Source organism: Lactuca serriola, chromosome 5 (assembly GCF_051521515.1).
Source record: "Lactuca serriola cultivar US96UC23 chromosome 5, Lser_US96UC23_V15, whole genome shotgun sequence".
Lineage (NCBI taxonomy): Eukaryota > Viridiplantae > Streptophyta > Magnoliopsida > Asterales > Asteraceae > Lactuca > Lactuca serriola.
This window is the reverse complement of record NC_136412.1, coordinates 64,609,423-64,633,140: the sequence shown is the minus strand read 5'-3', so window position 1 is coordinate 64,633,140 and position 23,718 is coordinate 64,609,423. Positions and strand designations below refer to the sequence as shown.

The 23,718-nt window shown below is 35.4% G+C and overlaps 1 protein-coding gene across 1 annotated transcript; it reads right to left on the bottom strand.

Annotated features, from left to right (window-relative positions):
- Positions 1-14,875: 14,875 nt before the first annotated feature.
- Positions 14,876-18,448, bottom strand: LOC145052560 (Major facilitator superfamily protein). The gene is made up of 18 exons (XM_079000386.1): positions 18,113-18,448; positions 17,795-17,857; positions 17,603-17,692; positions 17,467-17,526; positions 17,327-17,392; positions 17,174-17,239; positions 17,017-17,092; positions 16,882-16,946; positions 16,706-16,798; positions 16,532-16,612; positions 16,372-16,456; positions 16,233-16,279; positions 16,071-16,133; positions 15,918-15,977; positions 15,737-15,802; positions 15,566-15,625; positions 15,360-15,474; positions 14,876-15,140 (listed from the first exon to the last, which is right to left on the bottom strand). Exons 1-18 carry the CDS (start codon positions 18,302-18,304, stop codon positions 15,028-15,030), a joined length of 1,461 nt encoding a protein of 486 aa, XP_078856512.1. The 5' UTR covers positions 18,305-18,448; the 3' UTR covers positions 14,876-15,027.
- Positions 18,449-23,718: the final 5,270 nt, after the last annotated feature.

The following is a 23,718-nucleotide window of genomic DNA, read 5'->3' as shown; positions in this document are numbered from 1 at the left end:
TGGCAATGTGTCCAGGTGTTCCACAATGAAAACATGTCCTTTTCTTCACTGGGGAGTTGTCTATTCCTGCCCTTGGTGGCGTATCCTTGCCTTGTCTCTTGCTTTTCCCATACGCACAGTTGCGACAGGCACTCTGTTGAGCTGGAATTGGAGGCCTATATTTCTCAACGGCAGGTTTGTTAGAAGCATCCGAGTTCGAAGCAACAAATTTAGAGTTCAAGGAGTCATTGGTTTGTTCAGAAGAACTCTCCTTGTTCTCATCCTCTTCTATTTTACCTGCACATGTAACAGAAACATCAATATTTTCAACATTAATAACTCCTCCTGACACAAATCCAGCTGGTTTTCCGTATTTAAGATGTGCCTCCCTGTCAATTTCTTCTTGTTTCATGGGGATGGATGTGTAGTTATGATTGTAAGGTGGAGGTACGCTATCATACCCTAGACCCTTGTTTTGATTCCTTTTAAACTGCATGCTTTGGTCTATCATATTTGCAAGCACCTCACTTGAGAAATCATATTTTCTAACATCAAGTTTGGCGGTTTCAAACTTTCCTTTCAAAGATTCAACTTCAGCCACTAGCTCAGCATTTTGTTTGACTACATAATCATAGTTTTCACATTTGTTACTATAGTCTTCCTGAAGTTTCTTAAAGTCCTTGGTTTTTGCTTCTAATTCAGCCTTCAGGGGTTTCTGTCCTTTCCTGAGTTGATATCCTTTATATCTCAGGTCCTCAACTTCCCCTTTTAATAAATCAATTTGTTCCCGAAGAAATTTAATCGTATCTTCACATGATTGAGAACATGAAACTTCACATGAATGAGAACACGACACTTCATTGACCGGAAGGTTTGTTGAACTCATTGTTTTTCGACAATTCAAAGCGTTAAGTTCTTCAATTATATCAGGCAGACTAAGACGATTGAGATCTTTTGTCTTCTTGATGTCAGCCACGTCCATGTCCCACGATTTTGGAAGTGAATTCAACAACTTTTTGTTGATCTCGGACTTAGTCAAGAAGATCCCGGCTATATTCATCTCAGTAGTGAGTGTAGTAAACCGCTGCAACTGAGTTTCGAGCGTTTCTCCAGGGACATAATCGAAAAAGTTGAAATTTTGTCTTAACATATCCTGACGACTTTCTTACATGTTTTCAGACCCCTCGTAGACTTTAAAATCAATTAATTAAAAAAACAACTAGAAGCAAACGTAAAATTTAAGATGCCTTTTTTTTTTTTTTTTTTTTTTTTTTTTTTTAGTCAACCTTAAAAGTCAAATTTTAAAAATTAAACTTGAAAAGTCAAACCGAAAGGTTAAATTTGAAATTTTAAAGGTTAAATGAAAAAGTCAAGATTTAAAATCAAAAGTCAAACTTGAAAGTCAAAATCAAAATTTTAAATAAAATATAAAAAAATAAAAAGTTTTTTTTTTTTTTATTATTTTTTTATATTATTATTATTATTATTACTATTAATTTTAATTAATTAATTAATTTATTTTTATTATTTTGGATGAAAAAGGAATTTAAAATAAAAAGGAATTGAGTTTTGGGGTTAAAAGTGTCAAAATTGCAAAACTTGAATGCGAAAAAGCCGCCTTATTAATTAAATTCCGAAGCTAAGAAACAAAAAGCCTTCTAGTTGAGTTGGAAAGGCGCAGGTTCTCCTCCCAGTAGACCCGGGTTCGAACCTTGCAAGACGCGAAGCTGTTTCTATTTTTATGAAGCGCACGCAGGAGCCGCAATCCACTGACCGAGCCGTGATCCGAGCCGAGCCGTTATGAGCTGCAGACAAGCCGACCTCAAACCGCCGAGCCGAGCCGCAAATTCCGAGCCGTATACTTCCGGAAACCCTAGCCGTAAACTCAAAAGCCGCCGCCGGCCGTAAACTCCGGCCGTGAACTGTTTCCGGCCGTAAGCTCCGGCCGTAAACTCTTCCAGATTACGTGAAAATTCGACTTTGAAGTTCCAAAACTCGATCAAAAACCTCTTTTTATGAAAAACACAAAGAACAAACCCCCCTTATTTTTGCGAGATCTATCCAAAAACGCAAAAATATTTCGAAAATAAGATCAAATAATGCCCCAAATGGAGTTTACGGCCCAAGAACTTGGTGTTTACGGCCGTAAGCTTGGACCGTAAACACAGAATATTCGATTCCAAACAAAATAAAACCTTTTTTACTGATACAACTTGGCTCTGATACCAATTGTAAGTCCCTAAAATGTCTGTGTATCAGTCAAATCCGTTTGATGGTGCGGAATCCCAATCAAACGGATGATGCAAAATAAAATAGAAGAGAAGGAGAAGAAGAATATGATGAATCTTGATTGTATTAATGATATGAATGAAATTCCTTACACAAGATTCACACACAAATAAAAGCTCCTGTCTCTCTGGCCGTAAACTACTTGTGTTCCTCAAATCATCAATCTCTACTCCTCACCCTAACACCTCTATTTATACATGTTGGATATGGGCCGGAAACAAATGGGCCGTAAATGAGTTTACGGCCGTAAACTCAGCCGTAAACTAGACCGAAAACTCCACAATTATTACACAAAAATACAATGCCCAGAAAAGTAAAGCATAAACCATATTTTGACCCAACAGAAGGGGAGGCCAGCACCCAGATATGCTAGGCAGTACCCGGTCGAGAGGACCGAAGGGGAGACCAGCACCCAGATATGCTAGTCAGTATCCGGTCGAGAGGACCGAAGGGGGGCAAGCTCCCAGCTATACTGGTCAGTATCCGGTCGAGAGGACCGAAGGGGAGGCCAATTCCCAGATATACTAGACAGTATCCGGTCGAGAGGACCGAAGGGGTAGGTCAGGCACCCGGATATGCCTGACAATATATGTATGTTATGTGATTGTATGGTATGTGGTATGATGGGGGAACTCACTAAGCTTCGTGCTTACGGTTTTCAGTTTTGGTTTCAGGTACTTCGTGTTTAAAGGAAAGGAGCCGGCTTGATCGCAACGCATCACACTATGGTTTTCCACACATGAGATCTTTGGGATTACACTCTGATATTATTTTATGATAACACATTTGATTATTTCTACTTTGGTTTTGACATGACATGATATTACGGATGTTTTATTACACTGTTGGTTTATAATGACGTATTTAAAAATGAAATTTTTGGCCTGTATTTTTGGGATGTTACACATTACCTCTATGGTAAGAAGTGCACCATCTTCACGGACCACAAGAGTCTCCAACACATCTTGAATCAGAAAGAGCTGAATATGAGGCAACGAAGATGGGTTGAACTATTAAACGATTACGAGTGTGAAATCAAGTACCACCCAGGCAAAGCCAACGTGGTAGCTGATGCCTTGTGTCACAACTAGCATTTTTAGCTAGGAAATTATAATCTCATATAAACATCATCCATTGTAAAAGCCTATACTCTAAATGAATACTATACTCTATTCTCATTCATTTATATCTCATATGTTCAAATAAGGGTTGGATACCCTAGAAATCCTGAATCAAGTTCATTATGGGCTAGGATTCTCTTATTGGGTCTAATGGACCAATAAATCTCCAACTTCACCATCTTGGGCCTAGGAACCCTAAATGGGCTCTAATTGGACCCACCTTCATGAAACATAACATTTTGGGCCATAATGGGCCTAAAATAAATTTGTTTGCCTTTAATGGGCCTATTGGGCCATAACAACTCAAATTAGCCCTAATGGACCATAACCCATTCTTTTAATCCATATTGGGTCATAAACCACCTTAAGAGCTCAATAAGCCGAAAAGAAATTGTTGGGCCTTATGATTTCAAGGAAAGACCAAGATTGGGCCCAAAGTAATTTTTTTTACCTCTCTAGCCCAATTCTCGGCCATAGATAAATAATAAAAAAAGGGGAAAGAATGGATAAATGAAGATTAAACATGTATATGACAACTCATGTTTAACCACCATATAACTATGGTAGAATCTCATGTTTCAAGACTAGGTATTACCTCACAAATAACAAGATTATGATCTCTCTCTCTCTCTCTCTTTTCTCCATACTCTCGGCTAAACCCTCTCACCACCTCCATTTTTCTTTCAAAAACTCTCTCAAACACTCTCAAAAACCTCTTCCTTCTTCCATCAAAAATCTTGAGTTTGGTGTGTAGTTTCAAGAGGATCTTCACCTAGATCATCATCTTTGGTAAGTTTTTCATTTAGATCTATGATTTCACTTCTTGATCTATTCAAAAATCTCCTCTTACACCATACTTTCGTGAATCATACTCTTATAGCGCCATAGAGCTCGAAAATCATCTCCATAACACATCTAGGGTCGAGATCTCTTCACTTCTTCATCAAAACCGACTTCCAAACCCCAAGGTGAGCTTCATACCCCCTATTTTTTGGTTTTTATAAGTTTTGTGGGGGGAGAATACAAGCAAATGTGTAGATCTATGAGTATATATATGCTTTGTGTGATTTCTATGTTTATTTACATGTTCTTATGTGATTATGGTGTTGGATCTAGTAAAAAAGAACTCAAAACCGAGATCTACATTATGTTGAATGAAATAAGTATAAATCATATTATTTCATACAAATCAACTCTAGAAAAATAACCAAGTTGGTTAATATGAACTCCTTTGGGCTAAAATCCCATCTTTGGACTTTAAATGTTAAAAATATAAAGTTAAAGGGCCCAAAATGACAAAATACAAATTCTGATGGTTGAGATGAGTCAAAACAGTTTCAAGAATGTATTTTCTGGAAATTTACTCTTTTGAAGGATTAAAATGTGAATTTTTAAGAATAATGGGCCAAAAATGAACTTTTCGGCCCAATAAAACCCAAATTGCGAGATTTTCAAATTAGAGGGGCTGAAACTGTACTTTTCTGTAAAACAGGGGACTACTAGTGCTCCAAGTCCATTTCAAGGGTTAAAAATACTTTTCATATTTAAAAGGGACCAAAGATGCAAAAAAAATTCTATTTTGGGCCAAAAGTGTAAAAATTGCGAAAATAGAGGTTTCAGCCGAGAAAACTTCATTCTGAGGGACTAAAACTATTTTTCAAATAAACTTGAGCTGAAAAATACCTTTTCAACAAGTTTTGATACTAAAGTGTCAAGAAAAATGGTTTAAGGACTAAAATGGAAATTCTTTTATACAAAGGGTCAAAAGTGTAAATTTATTCAAAAGAAAGGGGCTGCAAAAGTAAAATTCTAATGTTTTGAAACAACAAATCCGTTATGATGAAATACTAGTACCACGACTACCGACGAAACATAATACACCTTCAACACCAAAAATCGTTACCAAACGAGTTGATTCGGTCTCGAATCAATAATGAATCAAAAATCTATACACGACGATACTACAATACACACGCTGAAATTACGGGAAGTCAATACACACGCGGGAATTCACCAGACGTCGATACACCATCTTTGGGCCCGAAAGTTTCAAATCGTGCTTGTTGGGCCTAGCTAGCCCAATGACATGATCTTTAGGCCCGAAGGTAACTCGCTTACATGTTGTTGGGTCTTATATGACCTAATTCCATGTAAAAGGACTTTCACTGGCTTTTGTGTTGTTGGGCCCCAAGGGTCCTTTGGTACTGCTAGCTGATAGCTTCATTTTATTTACTTCTTTTTATAGTTTATTTTAGTACATTCATTCACATTTTAGTTAACTTCCATGCATATTTTCCCTTTTGTTATTTTTATGACCATTTCGGGGTACTTTCTAGTTTCTTGAGCATTATTGCAGATTTTCTTGGAAACTAGCGGAGCGGTACTCTTGGGAGGCGATTGGGCTTGAAAGGAATTGGGGATTTCGTGCTTGATGGATATGAAGGTGACTCATGAGGTGGACCTGTCAATTGCTTGAAGGCTTGGAAGAATTGAGCTTTAAATTTGAAAGACGCGGGAGAATTCTTGAGTGTGCAAGATCAATATTTGGGAATTTGCGGAAGTTTAGAGTGATGTGGATAGACAAATTGGGCTTTAATTGAAGAAATATTGAAGAAAAATGGGCTAGGAGTTGATTTGATTCGAACTGGGCCAATGGATTAGCTGTGGGGGCCCAAAACTTGAAGAAGCCCAAAATTACCCGTCAGAGCCCGCGGCCCGCGTAAGATTCCCCGCGGCCCGCGTGGATTCCTGACTAGGGCAATTTCGGGATTTTGCTAAGAGCTCTATTTTGGGAAGTTTGGTGTGCCTCTTTAGCCTTATCTTGAAGATCCGATTTTGAGACTTTCTCTCTGGAGTTTGGAGCATTTTTGGAGGCCAAGAACACTTGAAGAATATCTTCTTTTCATCTCTTGAATCTTGTCAAATGTTTGGTACAATCTCATCTAACTTTGTTCATTTGAGTTTAGCCATGCTTGGCTAAGCAATTCTTGGTTGACTTTTTGTTGAATCCTTTGAATTTTTGTTGAATGTTGAAGAATCCATGAACTTGTTCTTAAATCTTTATGGAAATGTTTTGTGTTTTATCATATTATCACTACTAGTATGTTTTTATTCATGAGTTTAAATGTGTTTGTGGTGATTAGTTGACCAATTTCTTGATTAAGTAAATGATCCTCAAATTAGCAAGCAACAAATGATTTTTGTGTTGTTTTTGCTTCACACAATCATAAAAACATTTCCTCCAACATGGCAGTGAAAGAAATTGACTCCTCTTGGATTTGGTGACTTTTTGGTTCTTAATGCTAGTTGACTTTCACTAATTACATGCTATTTGGAATTAGTGACTTTGACTAAGGAAATTGTTATGAGCTTCTCTAGCCATTTCAACAATTAAGAAAAGTCTAGGTAATCTCAAGCTTCTTGGATTACTATAACCAAATTAAGGATTTAAATCAAAGTATTGCACCACTGGATTCTAATGATATGTTCATCAAAATTCAAAGTGAGGAAACCTTAAGTCAACCATCTCTCCCTTATTGATTTTACATCAAACTCTTATTTTTGTTGCATTTGTCTATTTAAATCATAGTTAATTCTAGTTTGTTTCAAGTATTTTAAAACACCAAACCCCCCCCCCCCCCCCCCATTTTATTTTTATTGTCATTTTACAAGTATTTTTTATAAAGAGATTTTACATAGAGTTATAAATTGAACCAATCTCTGTGGATTCGATCCCTTTACCACTATACACTATTTTAGTGTGTAATATTTAGGGTTATTATTTGTGTTGGCCTCGACAACCACCACTAGCAAAGTCGAGAATTCACCAAACGAATTGATTCGGTCTCGAATCAATAATGAATCAAAAATCTATACACGACGATACTACAATACACACACTGAAATTACGGGAAGTCAATACACACGCGGGAATTCACCAGACGTCGATACACCATCTTTGGGTCCGAAAGTTTCAAATCGTGTTTGTTGGGCCTAGCTAGCCCAATGACATGATCTTTAGGCCCGAAGGAAACTCGCTTACATGTTGTTGGGTCTTATATGACCTAAATCCATGTAAAAGGACTTTCACTGGCTTTTGTGCTGTTGGACCCCAAGGGTCTTTTGGTACTGCTAGCAAAGTCGAGAATTCACCAATGCGATTCGGGCCAAGGGCCTTTCGCATTCACGATAGCCTTGAACGACTTATGGAAATAGCGGGGGCTTCGCACCCTCTTTTCTCCTCGGTTATGGGGCTATGAGAAGTTAGGGTGGTTGGATTAAGTGAATAGTACAGACGACGCCTAAGGGATCGTTTGTATAGTTGTAAACTAGTCGTTTTCATTAATGCGTGTTTATAACAAATCACAACCCATAATTAATCCAATGTCACATGGAATTATTGAATACACACGTCACAACGGTATAACAAAATATAAAACGCGTAATTCAAAGTATTAGGAAAACATCGGGTTTTCCTAGGGTTTTCAATTCATACACCTACAAGATGCATACCAGGTCTAACAATTTTTTTTACATTTATAGAAACAAACAAGCATACTTACGGATCTTCACACTTTTTACACGATACTCTTTTCAGAAAATATCGGATTTTCTGGTGGTTTTCAAAACATTATATTTCAAACATTACTTATGAACTCACCAACATTTCATATGTTGACGTTTTTCAAAATACTTGTATTCTCAGGTAACAGGTAAATCGAAGGGAAAAATGTACTCAGTGATGTCTTGTTGTTTGTTTAACTAATATCGAACAATCTACCTTTTGGGAATGTAATGTTATGAAACAATGTACTAAATGTAAACACTACCAGTTGTACTATTTCAATGCATGGTGATGAATGATGTTATGTTTCATGTATATTCACTGTGATGGTATTCAATTGAGTCACAACAGCCCTCGGACGTTTCCGCCGTCTGGTTCGGGGGTGTGACACGTTGAGCAGGAAAGAGTACTCTAATTGTCGCGTGAAAACTCTCTCAATAACCATCCAATCTCACCTAACCACTCAGATTAGGGTAGCCCAGTCAGATGCCATGAAGGCGGAAAACAGAGCAAGCGAAACATTACGCGGAATGAAGAAGAATCTCGAGGTGAAAGAGGACGGAGTATACTATTTCATGAACCGTATTTGGGTCCCTAAATTTGGAGGATTTAGGGAGGTAGTCATGAATGAAGCTCACAAGAGGCGATACTCCATCCATCCAGGTTCGGACAAAATGTACGTGGATATTAAACAACATTATTGGTGGCCTAACATGAAGGCAGAAATTGCCACCTATGTCAGCAAATTCCTTACTTGCGCCAAAGTAAAGGTGGAATACCAGAAGCCCTCGGGGTTATTGCAGCAACCAGAAATCCCCGAGTGGAAATGGGAAGGGATTTCTATGTACTTTGTGACCAAGCTACCCAAGACGTCAGATGGATTAGACACAATATGGGTAATAGTCAACCGACTGATGAAATCCGCCCATTTCCTGCCAATAAAAGAATCCTACAAGATGGAGAGACTGACAAGAATATACATTCGAGAAATCGTGAGGCTTCACGGAGTGCCAGTATCTATCATCTCAGATAGAGATAGTAGGTTCACTTCATGTTTTTGGCAATCACTTTAGAAGGCACTTGGAACCCATCTCGACATGAGCACTCTTATCACCCACAAACGGACGGTCAAAGCGAACGAACCATCCAGACGCTCGAAGACATGCTTCGCGCATGTGTGATAGACTTTGGGAAGTCCTGGGATACCCACTTACCCTTAGTTGAATTCTCGTATAACAACAATTACCATTCGAGCATCAAAGTCGCTCCTTTGAAGCGCTATATGGACGTAAGTGTAGGTCACCGTTGTATTGGGCTGAGGTGGTCGACACCCAGTTAGCAAGGGAACTAGCATCAGACAAGACGTTAACAGGACCGGAGATCATACGTGAAACCACGGAAAAGATAGTTCAAATCAAAGCTCGACTACAAGCCTCGCGCGACCGACAAAAGAGCTACGCTGATAGACGGCGAAAGCCCTTAGAATTTCAGGTCGGGGATCGAGTACTATTAAAAGTTTCACCCTAAAAAGGGGTCATTCGTTTTGGAAAACGGGGAAAACTGAACTCACGATACATTGGACCTTTCAAGATCCTTGCCCGAATAGGTCCAATGGCGTACAGACTGCAGCTACCCGCTGAGCTCAGCAGTGTACACCCCGTGTTCCATGTTTCCAATCTAAAGAAGTGCCTATCCGATGAAACTTTCGTCATTCCCCTTGACGAAATTGAAATCAATGAGAATCTCCTGTTCGTTGAAGAACCAGTCGAAATCATGGATAGGGAGGTGAAGCGTACTAAGCAAAGTCGTATCCCGATCGTGAAAGTACAGTGGAACGCGAAGCGTGGGCCAGAATTCATGTGGGAACGCGAAGACCAAATGAAGCAAAAGTACCCTCATCTATTCTAGCATTCTCAAATCTAGCTTTCAAAAGAATTTCAGGACGAAATTCCCTCTATCGGGGGGATGATGTCACAACTAGAAATTTTTGTGCCTTGTAACTACAACACTTATGTCAATTATGAATCAAAAACATGAAAGCATGTATGATGCTTACTCTATGACAACAAAATTTCAATCAAACACTTCATACAAGCACTGCAAATAGTCAACAAACAATTGGAAACCTTAGAAATCCTTGTTTAAGTCCATTATGGATTAGGATTTCCTTATTGGGCCCAATGGACCAATAAGCTTTCAATTGGACTATCTTGGGCTTAGAACTCTTGAATGGGCTCTAATTGGACTCACTTCCAGTTATTTCAATATTTTGGGCCATATTGGGCCTAGAATGAAATAAATTATTTAAATGAACCATATTGGGCCATAATTAACCTAATTTAGCCCTAATAGGTCATAAAAATCACATTTATATTTATTTGGACCAAAAATCACTCAACATAACCATGAAAATTGGGCTTAAGCATTTAAGGCCCAAAACTCTCTTCTCTTTCCTCCAAATCTCGGCCCAAGCCCAACCAAAGAAGGAAGAGTTGACTTGTGAGATTGCCACCTCATTTATACATCACATACCTCCATGCATGGACCAACATGCATCTAAGTTAGTCACCTCAACTCTCTCTCTCTTCTTCTTCTTGATTCTCGGCCGAGAGCCTCCCAAACATACACACTTCATCCAATTTTCTTAAACAAACTCTCTCAAAGAACATCCTCACTTTTCTTCATCAAATTTTCGAGAATCATGAGCTTTTCAAAGAGACTTTCCACAAAAATCATCATCCAAGGTAAGTTTATATTTAGATTTATGATCTAGATTCTTTGTTTTATCAAACATCTCATCTTAACTCATGCAAATTCATGATCTAACTCCCTAGAATCATCTAAGTTCGAAAAATTCCTCAAAAAGTTGCTAGGGTCGAAATCTTCTCTCAAATCTTCATCAAAACCAAATCCAAACCACAAGGTGAGTTTCATACCCCCTTCTTTTCGGTTTTATGAGTTTTTATGGGGGAGAATACAAGTAAATGTGTGGATCTATGTGTAAATGTATGCTAAGTGTGATTTGATGCATGTATGTGTGTGATATCATGTGTTTGTGATGAATATGTTATCCAAAAAGTGTGTAAAAACCGAGATCTAAAACATGGGGAAGGAAATAAACATAACTTAAACTATTTTACACTAATCAAGTCAGGAAAAATAGTTTATATGGTTAGGATGAACATACTTGAACATAAAACTCATTTTTGGGCTTAAATTGTCAAAAATACAAAACTTGGGGTCCAAACCGAAAAATTATAAATTTTGGAGGATCAAAAGGGTCCAAACAGTTTCTATGTTAATTTTTCTGGATAACAACATTTTTGAGGGGCTTAAAATGTAAATTTTGGATTTAATGGGCTAAATTTGGGCTTTTCGGCCCAATAAGCTTCAAATTTGCGAGATTTCTAAGTTTGAGGGGCTGAAAATGAAATTTTCTATAAAACAGGGGATTTGAAGTGTATAAAAACTATTCCAATGGTAAAAAATGCTTTTCAAATTCAAAAAGGATCAAAAATGTAAAAATTCTCTATTTTGGGCCAAAACTGTAAAAGTTGCGAAATTGGGGGTTTTAACCGAGAAAACATTATTCTGGAAGGACTAAAGCTGTTTACAAAACAAAATTTGGGGTAAAAATGTCTTTTCAACAAGTTTATGATATAAAAGTGTCAAAATAATGTTTTTAAGGACTAAAATGAAATTCTTTTATATAAAGGACTAAAAGTGCTATTTTTATAAAAGAAAGGTTGTGAAAAGGTAAAAATCTTACTTTTAAACAAATTAATTCATTAAGACAAAATACAAGATCTACGAACTACCGACGAAATGTAAAAACAAATACATTCTCAATAACAGATATCATTACAAAACGAATTGATTCGGTCTCGAATCAATAACAAAACAAAAAAATCAATAAACCAAAGTATTTCAATAAACACGCAATAACTATGAGGAGCCAATAAACAAACTTTGGGCTTGAAAGTTTCAAATCGTGCTTGTTGGGCCTTGCTAGCCCAATAACATGATCTTTGGGCCCGAAGGGAGTACGCTTACGTGTTAATGGGGCCTTCTATGACCCAATTCCATGTAAAAGGACTTGAATAGCTCTCATGTGTTATTGGGCCCTAATGGTCCATTAGTACTGCTAGTGAGGTCGAGAAGTCAAATGCGAGTTGGGCCAAGTGCTTTTCGCATTCCCGATAGCCTTGATTAACTTATGGAAATAAAGGGGGCTTCGTACCCTCCTTTCTCCTCGGTTGACCGGCTTATGAGAATTCGAGTAAACAGATTCGTGACGTTAAACAAGAGAAGTCAGGGTGGTTGGATTATGTGAGTAGTATGGGCGACGCCTCAAGGATCGTTCGTAATTTGTAGTTATAAACTAGTCATTTTCATTAATGCGTGATTGTAACAACTCACAAACCTTAATTAATCCAATGTCACCTGGGTAATCAAAAACAATCGTCGTATCGGTATAACAATAAACAAGTCATGTAATTTACGTATGGGGAAAACATCGGGTTTTCCCGGGAAGTTCAACATTTTCACCTATGTGATGTAAACAAAATTCAACAATTATACATGTTTTCAAAATCGACAAGCATATTTACGGATCTTCACACTTTTTATAAACAAATACCCCTTTTCAGAAAATATCGGATTTTCTGGGTTTTTCAAACTTCACAAAAATCATTTTTCCATAACATTACTTATGAACTCACCAACATTTCATATGTTGACGTTTTCCAAAATAACTTGTATTCTCAGGTACCAGGTAAGCCGAAGAATAAGTATCAAGTTATGTCATGGTGTTTTGTTTAGATTATTTATCGAACGGTTTATGTTATGAAAATTGTAATATTTAAAACAATGTACTGAATGTAAACAATATTAGTTGTAATATTTCAATGCATGGTGATGAATGATGTTATGATTCATGTATAATCATTGTGATAATATTCAATTTAAATCACAAGAGCCCTCGGACGTTTCCGCCGTTCGGTTCGGGGGTGTGACAATGGGGTACATTACAAAGTACCAGGTTTTCATATAAATTGGGTACGAATACAAAGTACCGAGTTTTTATACAAAAAGGGGTACGGATACAAAGTACCGGGTTTTTATTCAAAAAGGGGTACAAATACAAAGTACCAGGTTTTTATACAAAAAGGGGTATAGATACAAAGTACCAGGTTCACATAAAATAATTATTATGATATTAAAACTATATTTCATCTAGAATTGTTAGACTTCAGCTATAATCGCTGAGCGTATATGCTAGAGTCGTATAAGAATTTAGTCTCGATCGGCTTAGAATTGGTGGGCCCACCTCATCTCATGTTCCTCGTTGGGTTGTGGACCTAGGGCAGACCCACTATATTCAACGGTTTATCTAACTTAAATCTTATATAACTTATATACGCTGGACGATTATAGGAGAAATCTACGGGTCATTCTAGGGTTCATTAACACATCATATAGGAATATTTTGTTCACACTTAACTAAGAAAATATTGGATTTTCTGGAAATCAAACTCTATCGATTTTACAAGGAAAACGATTTCTTCCTCAAACAAAACTCTTATGAACTCACCAACTTAATTGTTGACACTTTTTCAAAACTACTTGTATTCTCAGGAAATCAGTGAAACAGGAAAACTTCAGCGCTTTGAGGGTGGGACGTTAAACCGTCAACAATTTATTTTTGTCATCATAATGTAATTGATTTTGAAACATGTAAACATATACTTTGGTGTAACTTTTTCAATTATATTTATGATGGTTGTATTTACTTTGAGCACTATTATACACGTTGTTGTGATATTGTACATGAAGTCCTCCACCCCCGGACGTTTCCGTCATCCTTGGTTTGGGGGTGTGACAAGAACAGACTTTTAAAATCCTCTGGAGAAAGTGACACATAATAAAACACTCGAAACAAGCATGAGATCAAGAAAGTTAATATGTTAACCAAAGTAATATACGCTTGTATCATATTACATAACATGGTAAGAGTCGATAAAGATTACACTATTTGCATTTATAATATGCATGATGCATTTCATAAAAATTAACAAATTGTATCGGGGAACACACAATACTTCTTGAGAATTTTGGAAAGACATAACAAGAAAACGCAAAACAATATTCGCCATGATTTGACGGACTATATATACGAACAGACAATGATGATGAGGACCTCGACACCAATGAATAATAGTTTTATTATGTAATGTTTAACTTGTAATTTTTATAATATATTTTGATTTTTCTAAAATAATGTGACTTTTATGTTTTAATTTAATGTTATATTTTTAATTTCAATTAATTTTAGTTTTTCTTAAATAATTAAAAAAAAATGATATAGCAATGTGGAGTGCTAAGTAAGTGATGTGGAAGTGGTGATGATGTGTTTGATATGTTCTTTCGTTAGCTCGAGCTTAAAGCTTTTATTTTCTTGTAAGCTTTTAGCTTTTTAGAGTTTCTCCACACATATTGTTTAGCGCCAAAATGGGGTTTAAATTCCAATCAACCTCTATGGGTTTTAAAAGCCTTTATATTTAATGTTAAAAAGAAGTCAACACAAAAATTGTTCTAAATTTGCCGTTGGAATATTTTTGGCCAACAATATGTTGGATGGTTAGAGTTAGTCTTAGAACTTTTATCTTTTAGCATTTTACATCCTCTTATATTTTTAAAAGCTTTCAACTAGTTTGTTGAACACTCTTAGATAAATAAACATTAGCTTCCTCCTACCCAATGCAGTTTTAGTAACTTTATGTGTTGAGTCATTAAAAACTCATAATTTTTAATGAATTTTGTGTTTACCGAGTTCTAAATCCGATACAACAAAATTTGTCAATGACTAGCGAAGGTTTGAAAATTTTTATTTGGTGATCGAATGCTTGAATTAGCAACTCCGTGTAAAAATTGGGGTGGATGGATATTATTTATTTGCTTCTGCATAGTGCATACAATATGAATACAACAATGATATTTGAGCTTGATATAAAATAAATTACAAAATTATAAAATAGATAAGTAATTATAACCTCCTCCAAGTTTGAATTAGGATCATCTAAACGAAGACTGAATCTCTTCCAATGTTTTCCCCTTGGTCTCCGGTACCAAAAGGGCCACAAATACAACCGTTATACCACTCGTAACCATATACAGAGTAAACGTTCCTGTCACAACCCAATATTCACACATTACATTACACTCCATTTTCACAGACCAAACAAAACAACAAAATAGGTTGTACTATGTCTGGTATGAAACGTCAAAAGACTGTAATTTTTGTATCGCAATTTCATTTTTATCGGTCTAATGCATGCCAAACACAGTAAAAACTGTCATGTGGTGTGTGTAGTGTAAAATGAGAAAGAAAGAAAGGAGAATGAAACCTCCACTACTCCAAGCTAAAAGCAAAGGTGCCGTCAATGTAACGACCCAACAGATAAACCAATTGGCTAATGTTGCTACACTACCCGCAAGTCCTTTTATATTCACCGCTAGAATCTATAATGTTATCTCACAAAAACAACAATCACATTAATCATAAAAAATAATAATAATAATAATAATAGTAATAATAAATAACTTTAATTACCTCCGACATAATAATCCATGGAATCGGCCCCATTCCAAGAGAAAAACCAATGATCATGCCCTACAAATTTATTTAATTTAATTGGCAAAGAAACTTTCCCCCAAAAAAAAAAGATTAAAAATCGTTACACTACTATATCAATATCAAATAAAGTAAAATAAAAAAACGTACCACAACTCCAATCAATGATAAAATGCCCATTACAGTATACGTGGTGGAACCATCATCTGCAAAACCCTAAAATATTGCTTTTGATTATTAGTTAAAAGGATATTCATACATAAGGAAAATCCATTTTTTTTTTTTTTTTTTGAGTTAAAAGGATACTCATACATAAGAAATACATGATTACCTTAATGAAGAATGATGCTGCAACGACTATGAGACTCAGAGTCATTGTAGAAGAAGAGACCTATATAAAATTGGGTTTTTTTTATTTTTAAGTAAGTTAAAAAAAAAAAAAAATTAAATCATAGAATATATATATTTAATTATTTATCCTTACAATAAGCAAAATCCTGCGGCCAGTTTTGTCAACCAACCACGTCGAAACCCCAGTTGCAATCACCTGAATTATGCAATCTTCTTGGTTACAACTTAATGAGAATAAAATAAAATAAAGTAACAATTATAAAATAACATAATATTACTAGTTGTTGCCACTTACTTGAATAGCTCCCAGGCCGAATGTCGCAACATTACTATTAGATATTCCTGTTTCATTTAAAAAAGTAAGATGCTGTTTATTTATTTATTTATTTATTTATTTATTTATTTCACTTAGTGGACTTAATACATAATTTTACCTGCAGATTCGAATATGGTACTGGAATAGAAGAGAACGCCATTGGTTCCAGTTAGCTGTTGGAGAACAAGTAAGCCAAATACTATCTGCAGAATATATAATAAGGATTTCAGTTTTCCATAATCTCATATAACATTATATTGAAAATAAAAACTACATACCATTAAAGGAAACCAATATCTTCTTTGTTTGAGGTCTGAAAAACGAATTGCAGCTCTTCTGTTTGATGATGCCACAGACCTCTTCAAAACCAAAATACACATATATCAAATATGTTATATGTATATATATGTATGTATGTATGTATGTATGTATGCATGTGTGAATGTATGTACCTTAATTTCATTCACTTCTTGGGTAATATCAGTATCAAAACCACGAAGAACTTGTAAAGAAGCTTCAAAATCATCTGTCATTCCCATTTTTGCCTGAAACAATGGAGACCTCATAATTACTAATTATTATTATATTATTAAAATTCAACTAATACTGAACACTTCAGTAAGCTTACCAACCACCTAGGAGATTCAGGGATGAAAAAGAGGCCAGGTATCAAAATTAAGCAAGGTAATGTTCCTACAAAATAAAATATGAAAATTGTTATTTTGGTTATAACTTTATTTAATGAATGTCACAAAACTATTACCCAAAATTGCAAGTACTCTCCAATGAACAAAAAGTCCCAACAAATAAGCAAGCATAATTCCAATTGTCACAGATAGCTACAAAAGAAAAATGGAAAGTAATTTTATCATATGATTGAATTATAAAGCTACAAATTCACAATTCTAGATAGTGTTTACCTGGTTGACAGAACCTAATCCCCCTCTCATGTTTTGAGGTGCTATTTCAGCTATATATACAGGAACCTTTGTAACCCATTCAAAGAATCTTCTATTAGAGTAGTTTTTGTATAAAGTTTGTTTCTAGAATGAAATTGAGAAGAAGTGATTTACTGTATATGATATAATCCCAACACCAAATCCTTCGAGTAACCTTCCCATGTAAAGAAACGATGAATCCTAACAAGAACACAGACAATTTGAGTCTTTTGAGAAGGTGAAAAATGGAGAAATTGAAATTATTAGAAGCTAACTTGGGCAAATGATATAGCAAGCCAGCCAAGTATGTTTGGGATAGCTGCAATCATCAACGACTGCAACAGAAGGAATCAAGAGTGTCATTTTTAGTATTTAAGATACAAAATCAGGGGAAAGGAGAAAAGAGCATACTCCTTTTCGGCCAATATACTCTGCAATTTGACCACTAGCTACTGCACCAACCATGGCGCCCACATTCGATAAAGATCCAAACAATGAAAACTGAAACGCAATGCTTTAGATCAGATCAACATTCATTACAGGTAAGTGAAACTGCGAAAACTCCAATTTCATGGAACGAAAAGGGATCATCAGCAAGCAAACCTCAGAGACGGTAAGTTTAAGATCTCGACTGATTTCCGATTGCGTAGGTGAAGAATAGCCACCCTGCAAGGATCCAAAAACATTATCGTTTTCATTACTCCCTACACTTTGAGCTAAATTTTAACTTTAGACGTCGGAGTTACTCCATCAACTTCAAAATTGATACGGATCTTGTACTTGTCAATAAAAGTTAAAGTGTTGCTACCTTTATGAAAAGTAGTTGCTACTAAAGTTGCAACAAATCTATATAAATTTGCGTTCATAGAGATAGTTTCATGTCGAAAATTCAAATCATGGGGTTTTACGGTTATTCCTTACTGTGAAACCGAACTGGATGGGGCCTAAGGCAACGATGAGGACACAAGCGAGCACAGAAACAGAGCGGTCTCTGATCATCTGAGAAGACGTCATCATACTGGACTGTCGGGAACCCATACGATACCAACTTCCGGTATGAAGAAAGGGTTTTCGGAGATCCTTCCCATCTTCATTCTCATCCCTGAAACTCATTGATCCTCTCTCTAGTTGTCTGTCTTTGGTGCACTACATAAAAATAAGAATTGTACTTCCGAGATCGAGAATGAGCAGGATATGTTCGACGAATTGCGTGAGAGAGAAAAGATGGGAGTACAAGCAACGGAGAGCAGTGAAACAGGTGGAGTTGTGATTTGACTAGTGTCTGTTGTTTTGCTGACGCGGCCATTTGTGATTGGGTGAAACGGATGACATTGACCATGTCGACCGTGGTATATATGGATGCTTTTAAGCAACATAGACCAATCATGACCTAATGCCAAAATCATGTGTTGTACATGCAAACCATGATTACATAGAATTATTTATATAAGGCGTAATCACTTATCAAAGTTTTTGTTATGTTATTATTTGGTTTTGATAGTTTAAAACTTGTTAAATTAACTTTGAGCTATATCTATTTGATAGTGGTATGTTGTTGGTGGAAGATAAAATGGAACACTTTAGTACTTATTAAAGCGAAAATATTGGCTTGGAGACTTCACTTAACCATAATTCCTACAAGATAAGTATAATTTATAAAAAATGAGCATGGATGTTGATTCTCTTATATGTCCTTGTTGCGATCCTTTTTTAAAAGATTGTCATTTCGTTATTTCTATTTGGACCCAAGTTGCTAGTTGGTCATACGGTTCATGAATGGGTTTTCTTTGATAGAGCATGTATTTCTAACGAAATTTAAAGGAAAAGGTTCGACTTGGTAGTGGTACGCTTTGGGTTCTTTGGAGATTTCAAAGTTTCTTTAGAAATGTCTTATTTAAAAAATTCTCATTTAATCACATTTTTAAATTCACAATAGAATGACAAACTCAAGTTTAACTGGAACTTCTTAGTCATATTTTTTTAAGAAATCTCCAGAAAAGTCTTTAACTTTTGGAAAAATTTCTGATTAAATCATTTTTCTAATAACCAGCTAATTTAATCAGTTTAGCCCACTGTAACTTTTTTAGCAAGTAACTTGTTGAAGTGGAATAATGGTTGATGTAAGAGCATCTTAAGTTGAAAAGTAAATAAAACGTCTAGAGGAAGAAAATGAGCGGAGCATGGGTTGGACACAGAACCTTCAAAGGACTAGCACACGCGGCCTTACCGTTAGATTGTTCTTCAGAGGACTAGCTCGTATGGCCTTGCCGTTAGATTGTAGACGTTTTTTGTGAAATAATGGTGGATTTCATGTGTGTGTGTGTGTGTATATATATATATATATATATATATATATATATATATATATATATATATATATATATATATATATATATATCATATCATATCATTGAACAATAAATAAGAAAAATGAGGACCGTAGATTTCCCTACATTTTTATCTAGCATTTTTTTTAAAATTTTGTTCATTAAAAGTTTTCTTGGTCATCAATATGTATGTATTGTATAATGTATATGCAACAAGGTTCTATTATCCAAACTTCCTCCATCTATCTTCCAAGAATACTCCTAGCAAAATTCATTAAACTATAAGAATAAGATAATTTTCTTGGTCATCAATATGTATTGTGTTAAATGGTGAAATGCCTTCATTTTTTTCATAACCCACTCAACATACTCAATTAAAAACATACAAAACAATATAAGTTAAGCACATATGTTTTGTTTTAACCTTTTTTTTGGTTCATTAAATTCCTTAAGTTTGACAAAAATGTTCGTTTTTATCGATTAAACATGTAGAAATATGCAAAAAGGGTGCAAGCAAACAAATCTGTCAAAGCTTTTATGCCATAAGGAGTAGATTTTTCTTCTTAATGTTCAACTTTTATATTATTTAACCATTTACATCAATTTTTTAGTATATATTTAACTCCCATGTTCATAATTTAAACTATATAAGAAATGAAAGCATTTCACCATTTAACACAATGTCTAACGATACTTGACACCACAAATGTCTATGCCTGATAGCTTATTTTATTTTCTTATTTTTATTAGTTTATTTTGGTATTTTTAGCTATTTTAATTAGTATTGCATTGTATTTTATTTATTTTATTTATTATGGATCGTTTCGGGGACTTTTTATTTTACATAAGGTATTTTGCATGTTTTCGGTGTTCCTTGCGGGTGCGGGTTGATTGGAGACTGGCTTAGTGGGCTTTTCGATGCATTATTGGGCTTGGCGGATCCACCAAAGAAAATTTGGGCTTAAAAAGCAAAAGGCTTGGATGAAGTGGGCTTGTGAAGATGGATCTTGGACTTTTATTTTGGGCTTGGAGCATCCACATTTGAAGCTAAAAGATGATTGGTTGATTTGAATCATATGGATATGGAAGGGACCAAAGGAATCTTTGGTAGTGGAAGGGTGGAGTGGAGGAATGAGGAGTCAATAGCATTACAGCAACACTTGCGCGGGTACCCGCGCAACTGCCCAGTTTGGGCATTTTGGTCGTTTGGCACACCATAACCTTGGTGGATCAGATCCATCAGCTACACTCTCGATTTTTCACCATTGGAGACCTGGAGGAGGCGATTTTGAAGCTCAAGACTCATTTCTTTTCATCTTTCCGAGATATTGGTAGTTTCTTTATGCAATTAGACTTTGGTGATTGTTACTTTGTTGCCATGAGTGGCTAATTTCTCTATATTGGTTAACTTTGGTTAAAACCTTTGAATGTTTGTGGGTTTTTGAAGGATTCATGCTAGATTATCAATTATCTTATGTTTATGGTTCTAGATCATATTTCTTGTGCTTGTTTAATGCTTTGATCATGAGCTTGACACTTGAATGAGCTATTGTTAGTTTATTTCTTTGGTTTTGCATTGAATCATTGAATTAACTTAGAATAAGGGCTTTATGATGGTAAAAATCATCTCTAGTTTATGAATCATAGCTCCTTTATGGATGTGTAAGCATTGACGTCCTCTAGGAATTGGGGATTCCTTCTTTCTTAAGGCTAATTAACTTCTTGGGTTCAATTACTTCAATTAAACCCTTGATCTTGATTAAGAAGGTGTGTTGTGGGCTTCCCCAACCTCCATACTACCTAAGAGGAATCTTGGCATATCATGCTTCATGATTGCTATAACCAATTTGGGATGAATGATAAGCTTCATGTTGAATCCTAATGATAAACACAAAAATGTTCATTGTGTTGAATTGCCTTAATTAACCAACTCTCTCCAATATTTGAGCATCTCACTATCTTGCTTAATTGCAAGTTTTTAGTTATTCAAGTCTTTTAGTTTTCAAGTAATCAAACACCCCCCCTTCACCATAGCAACTTGACAAGATGATTTGTTAAGAGAGAAGAGATATTATTGTTAATATATTATGAGAATAATATATTAAAGAAACAATATTGTTATTTGATTAATATAAGTCATATATTAATTAAGAATTAATTTGGTTACTTAAAGAGGTTAATTGAATAAAGGGGCATAAACTGTCAAATGTGTGATAGTTGTGTTTTGGGCTATGTATCCTTATGGATATAAGGGTGGACGAAATTTAGGGTTTGGGAACCTTAAAATCGTCCAAGCCTAATATCTAGGAGGATCTTGGGTTGCTTAGGGCTTGAGTTATTCAATTAGAGTTAAAGGTGAAACCCTAGTAGCTCATAGTATAAATAGACCCCTAGTGTGAGGGAAATCGCCACTCATGCAAGGCAAGAAACCCTAGGGCCGATTTCTCACCCTCCTCTCTCTCTCTCTCTCAAGATCATCTTCTTGCTAGTTGGTGTTTGTAAGCCATTAGAGGAGTGACAATTGTAACTCTAAGCTCCAAGAAGAAGAAGTATCAAGCAAGTAATCCAAGGCATTGTTCTAGATTGAATTTCATATGATTAGATTCAATTGTTTACATCAGATCTAATATTGTAAGTCTTGGATTCAATGCATGTTCAATTAGAGAAACCTAGATCCAAGCAATTAGGGTTTGCATGTGCACATAGGAAAGTTCTTATGGCTCAAACCCATCAGTGCTATCAGAGCTTTGATTGATTTCTATTGAATTGATGCATTGGTTGATTGCTTATTGCTTAAAAAATTCGATTTTTGTGATTCTGCCTGATGAACTCGGCGAGTTCCACTGTGGACTCGGCGAGTAGCTCCAACTCGGCGAGTCCATAGTGGGAACTCGGCGAGTTCGAGCGTCAGAAAAAGGGAGTTTCGGGATTTCTTGTTGTTTTACTTGAGGCAACTTACCTTAACTGCTTTGGGTCATTAAAATCCGATTTTAAACATATATATATATATATATATATATATATATATATATATATATATATATATATATATATATGAGTATATTCTTGACCAAACAAAAGATAATTACCAATTAGTTGAATAATAATTTCCTTATATGATAACAATTGATTATTTGAATTAAATTGGTGGATTGTCTTGCAAGTAATATTAAATAAGATCAAATTGAGATAATCTAATTAGGTGATTTATATTATTTGCTATTTGATCCTTATGTTTTGAAAAGTTTAAAACTTGTCCTCAAGTTTTGAAATTTAAGTTTTGTAATTAAAAGTCTAATTTGAATAATTTAAATTTCAAACCCTAGAATTTTACAAGTATAAAATTCAACACTATACTAATATATTATTACAAGCTTTATATATATATATATATATATATATATATATATATATATATATATATATATGATTAAAGATGCTAGTCTTACCGTTAGTAGGCCTCATTCACGAAGCCAGTCTATAAATTGGGTATAAGGTTGCTGCCTATAAAATGACGCTTAATGGGTGTACACTCACACCCACCGCTTGCTTAACTGGTGGAGGGTCGTTAGCCGAACGGGTAGGATAGAGCAAACCTCTTCTCATTAATAAGTATACTGAATCTATTTAAAGTAACTAAACTATTTTATAAAATTCCCGATCTTAGTTACTTTAGGAAAAGTGAATTGATGCAATCCCATGAAATTACACTTTGCACCCTTGTTTAGATGTTAGTGGAGCGTGTGTGGTTAACCGGCACACTAATTGGTTCTAAGCAAAGGTGGCAAAGGGTGATTCATTGTTTGTCATAGTTCGATGGAGCGTGTGTGGTTTTACCGGCACATCGAATAGGTGATTGTAACAATGAAGGCACCATTTAGATTTGCATGGTTATTCACATCCTCTTTGTGATCCTCGGTATCCCAGTCACAAACTAGAGGGGCATATCGAGATTTAAACATGCCATTGAAAAGTTCAATGAATCTCAATATCTAGGATTCTCAATACATTTAAAACTTAAAGATTATGTTTTTTGTGGTGAAGAATTAGTAAATTGTCATTCACTTACCTCCAAATTATTTGCATGTTGGATTACAATATCCCTTTTCTAATGTGTAAATAATGTTGTTGGGTCCTAGCCCTAAATTTCCATTTTGGGTGTTAATTAGGGACTTAACTCTAATCAACTTTGTTCCTTTC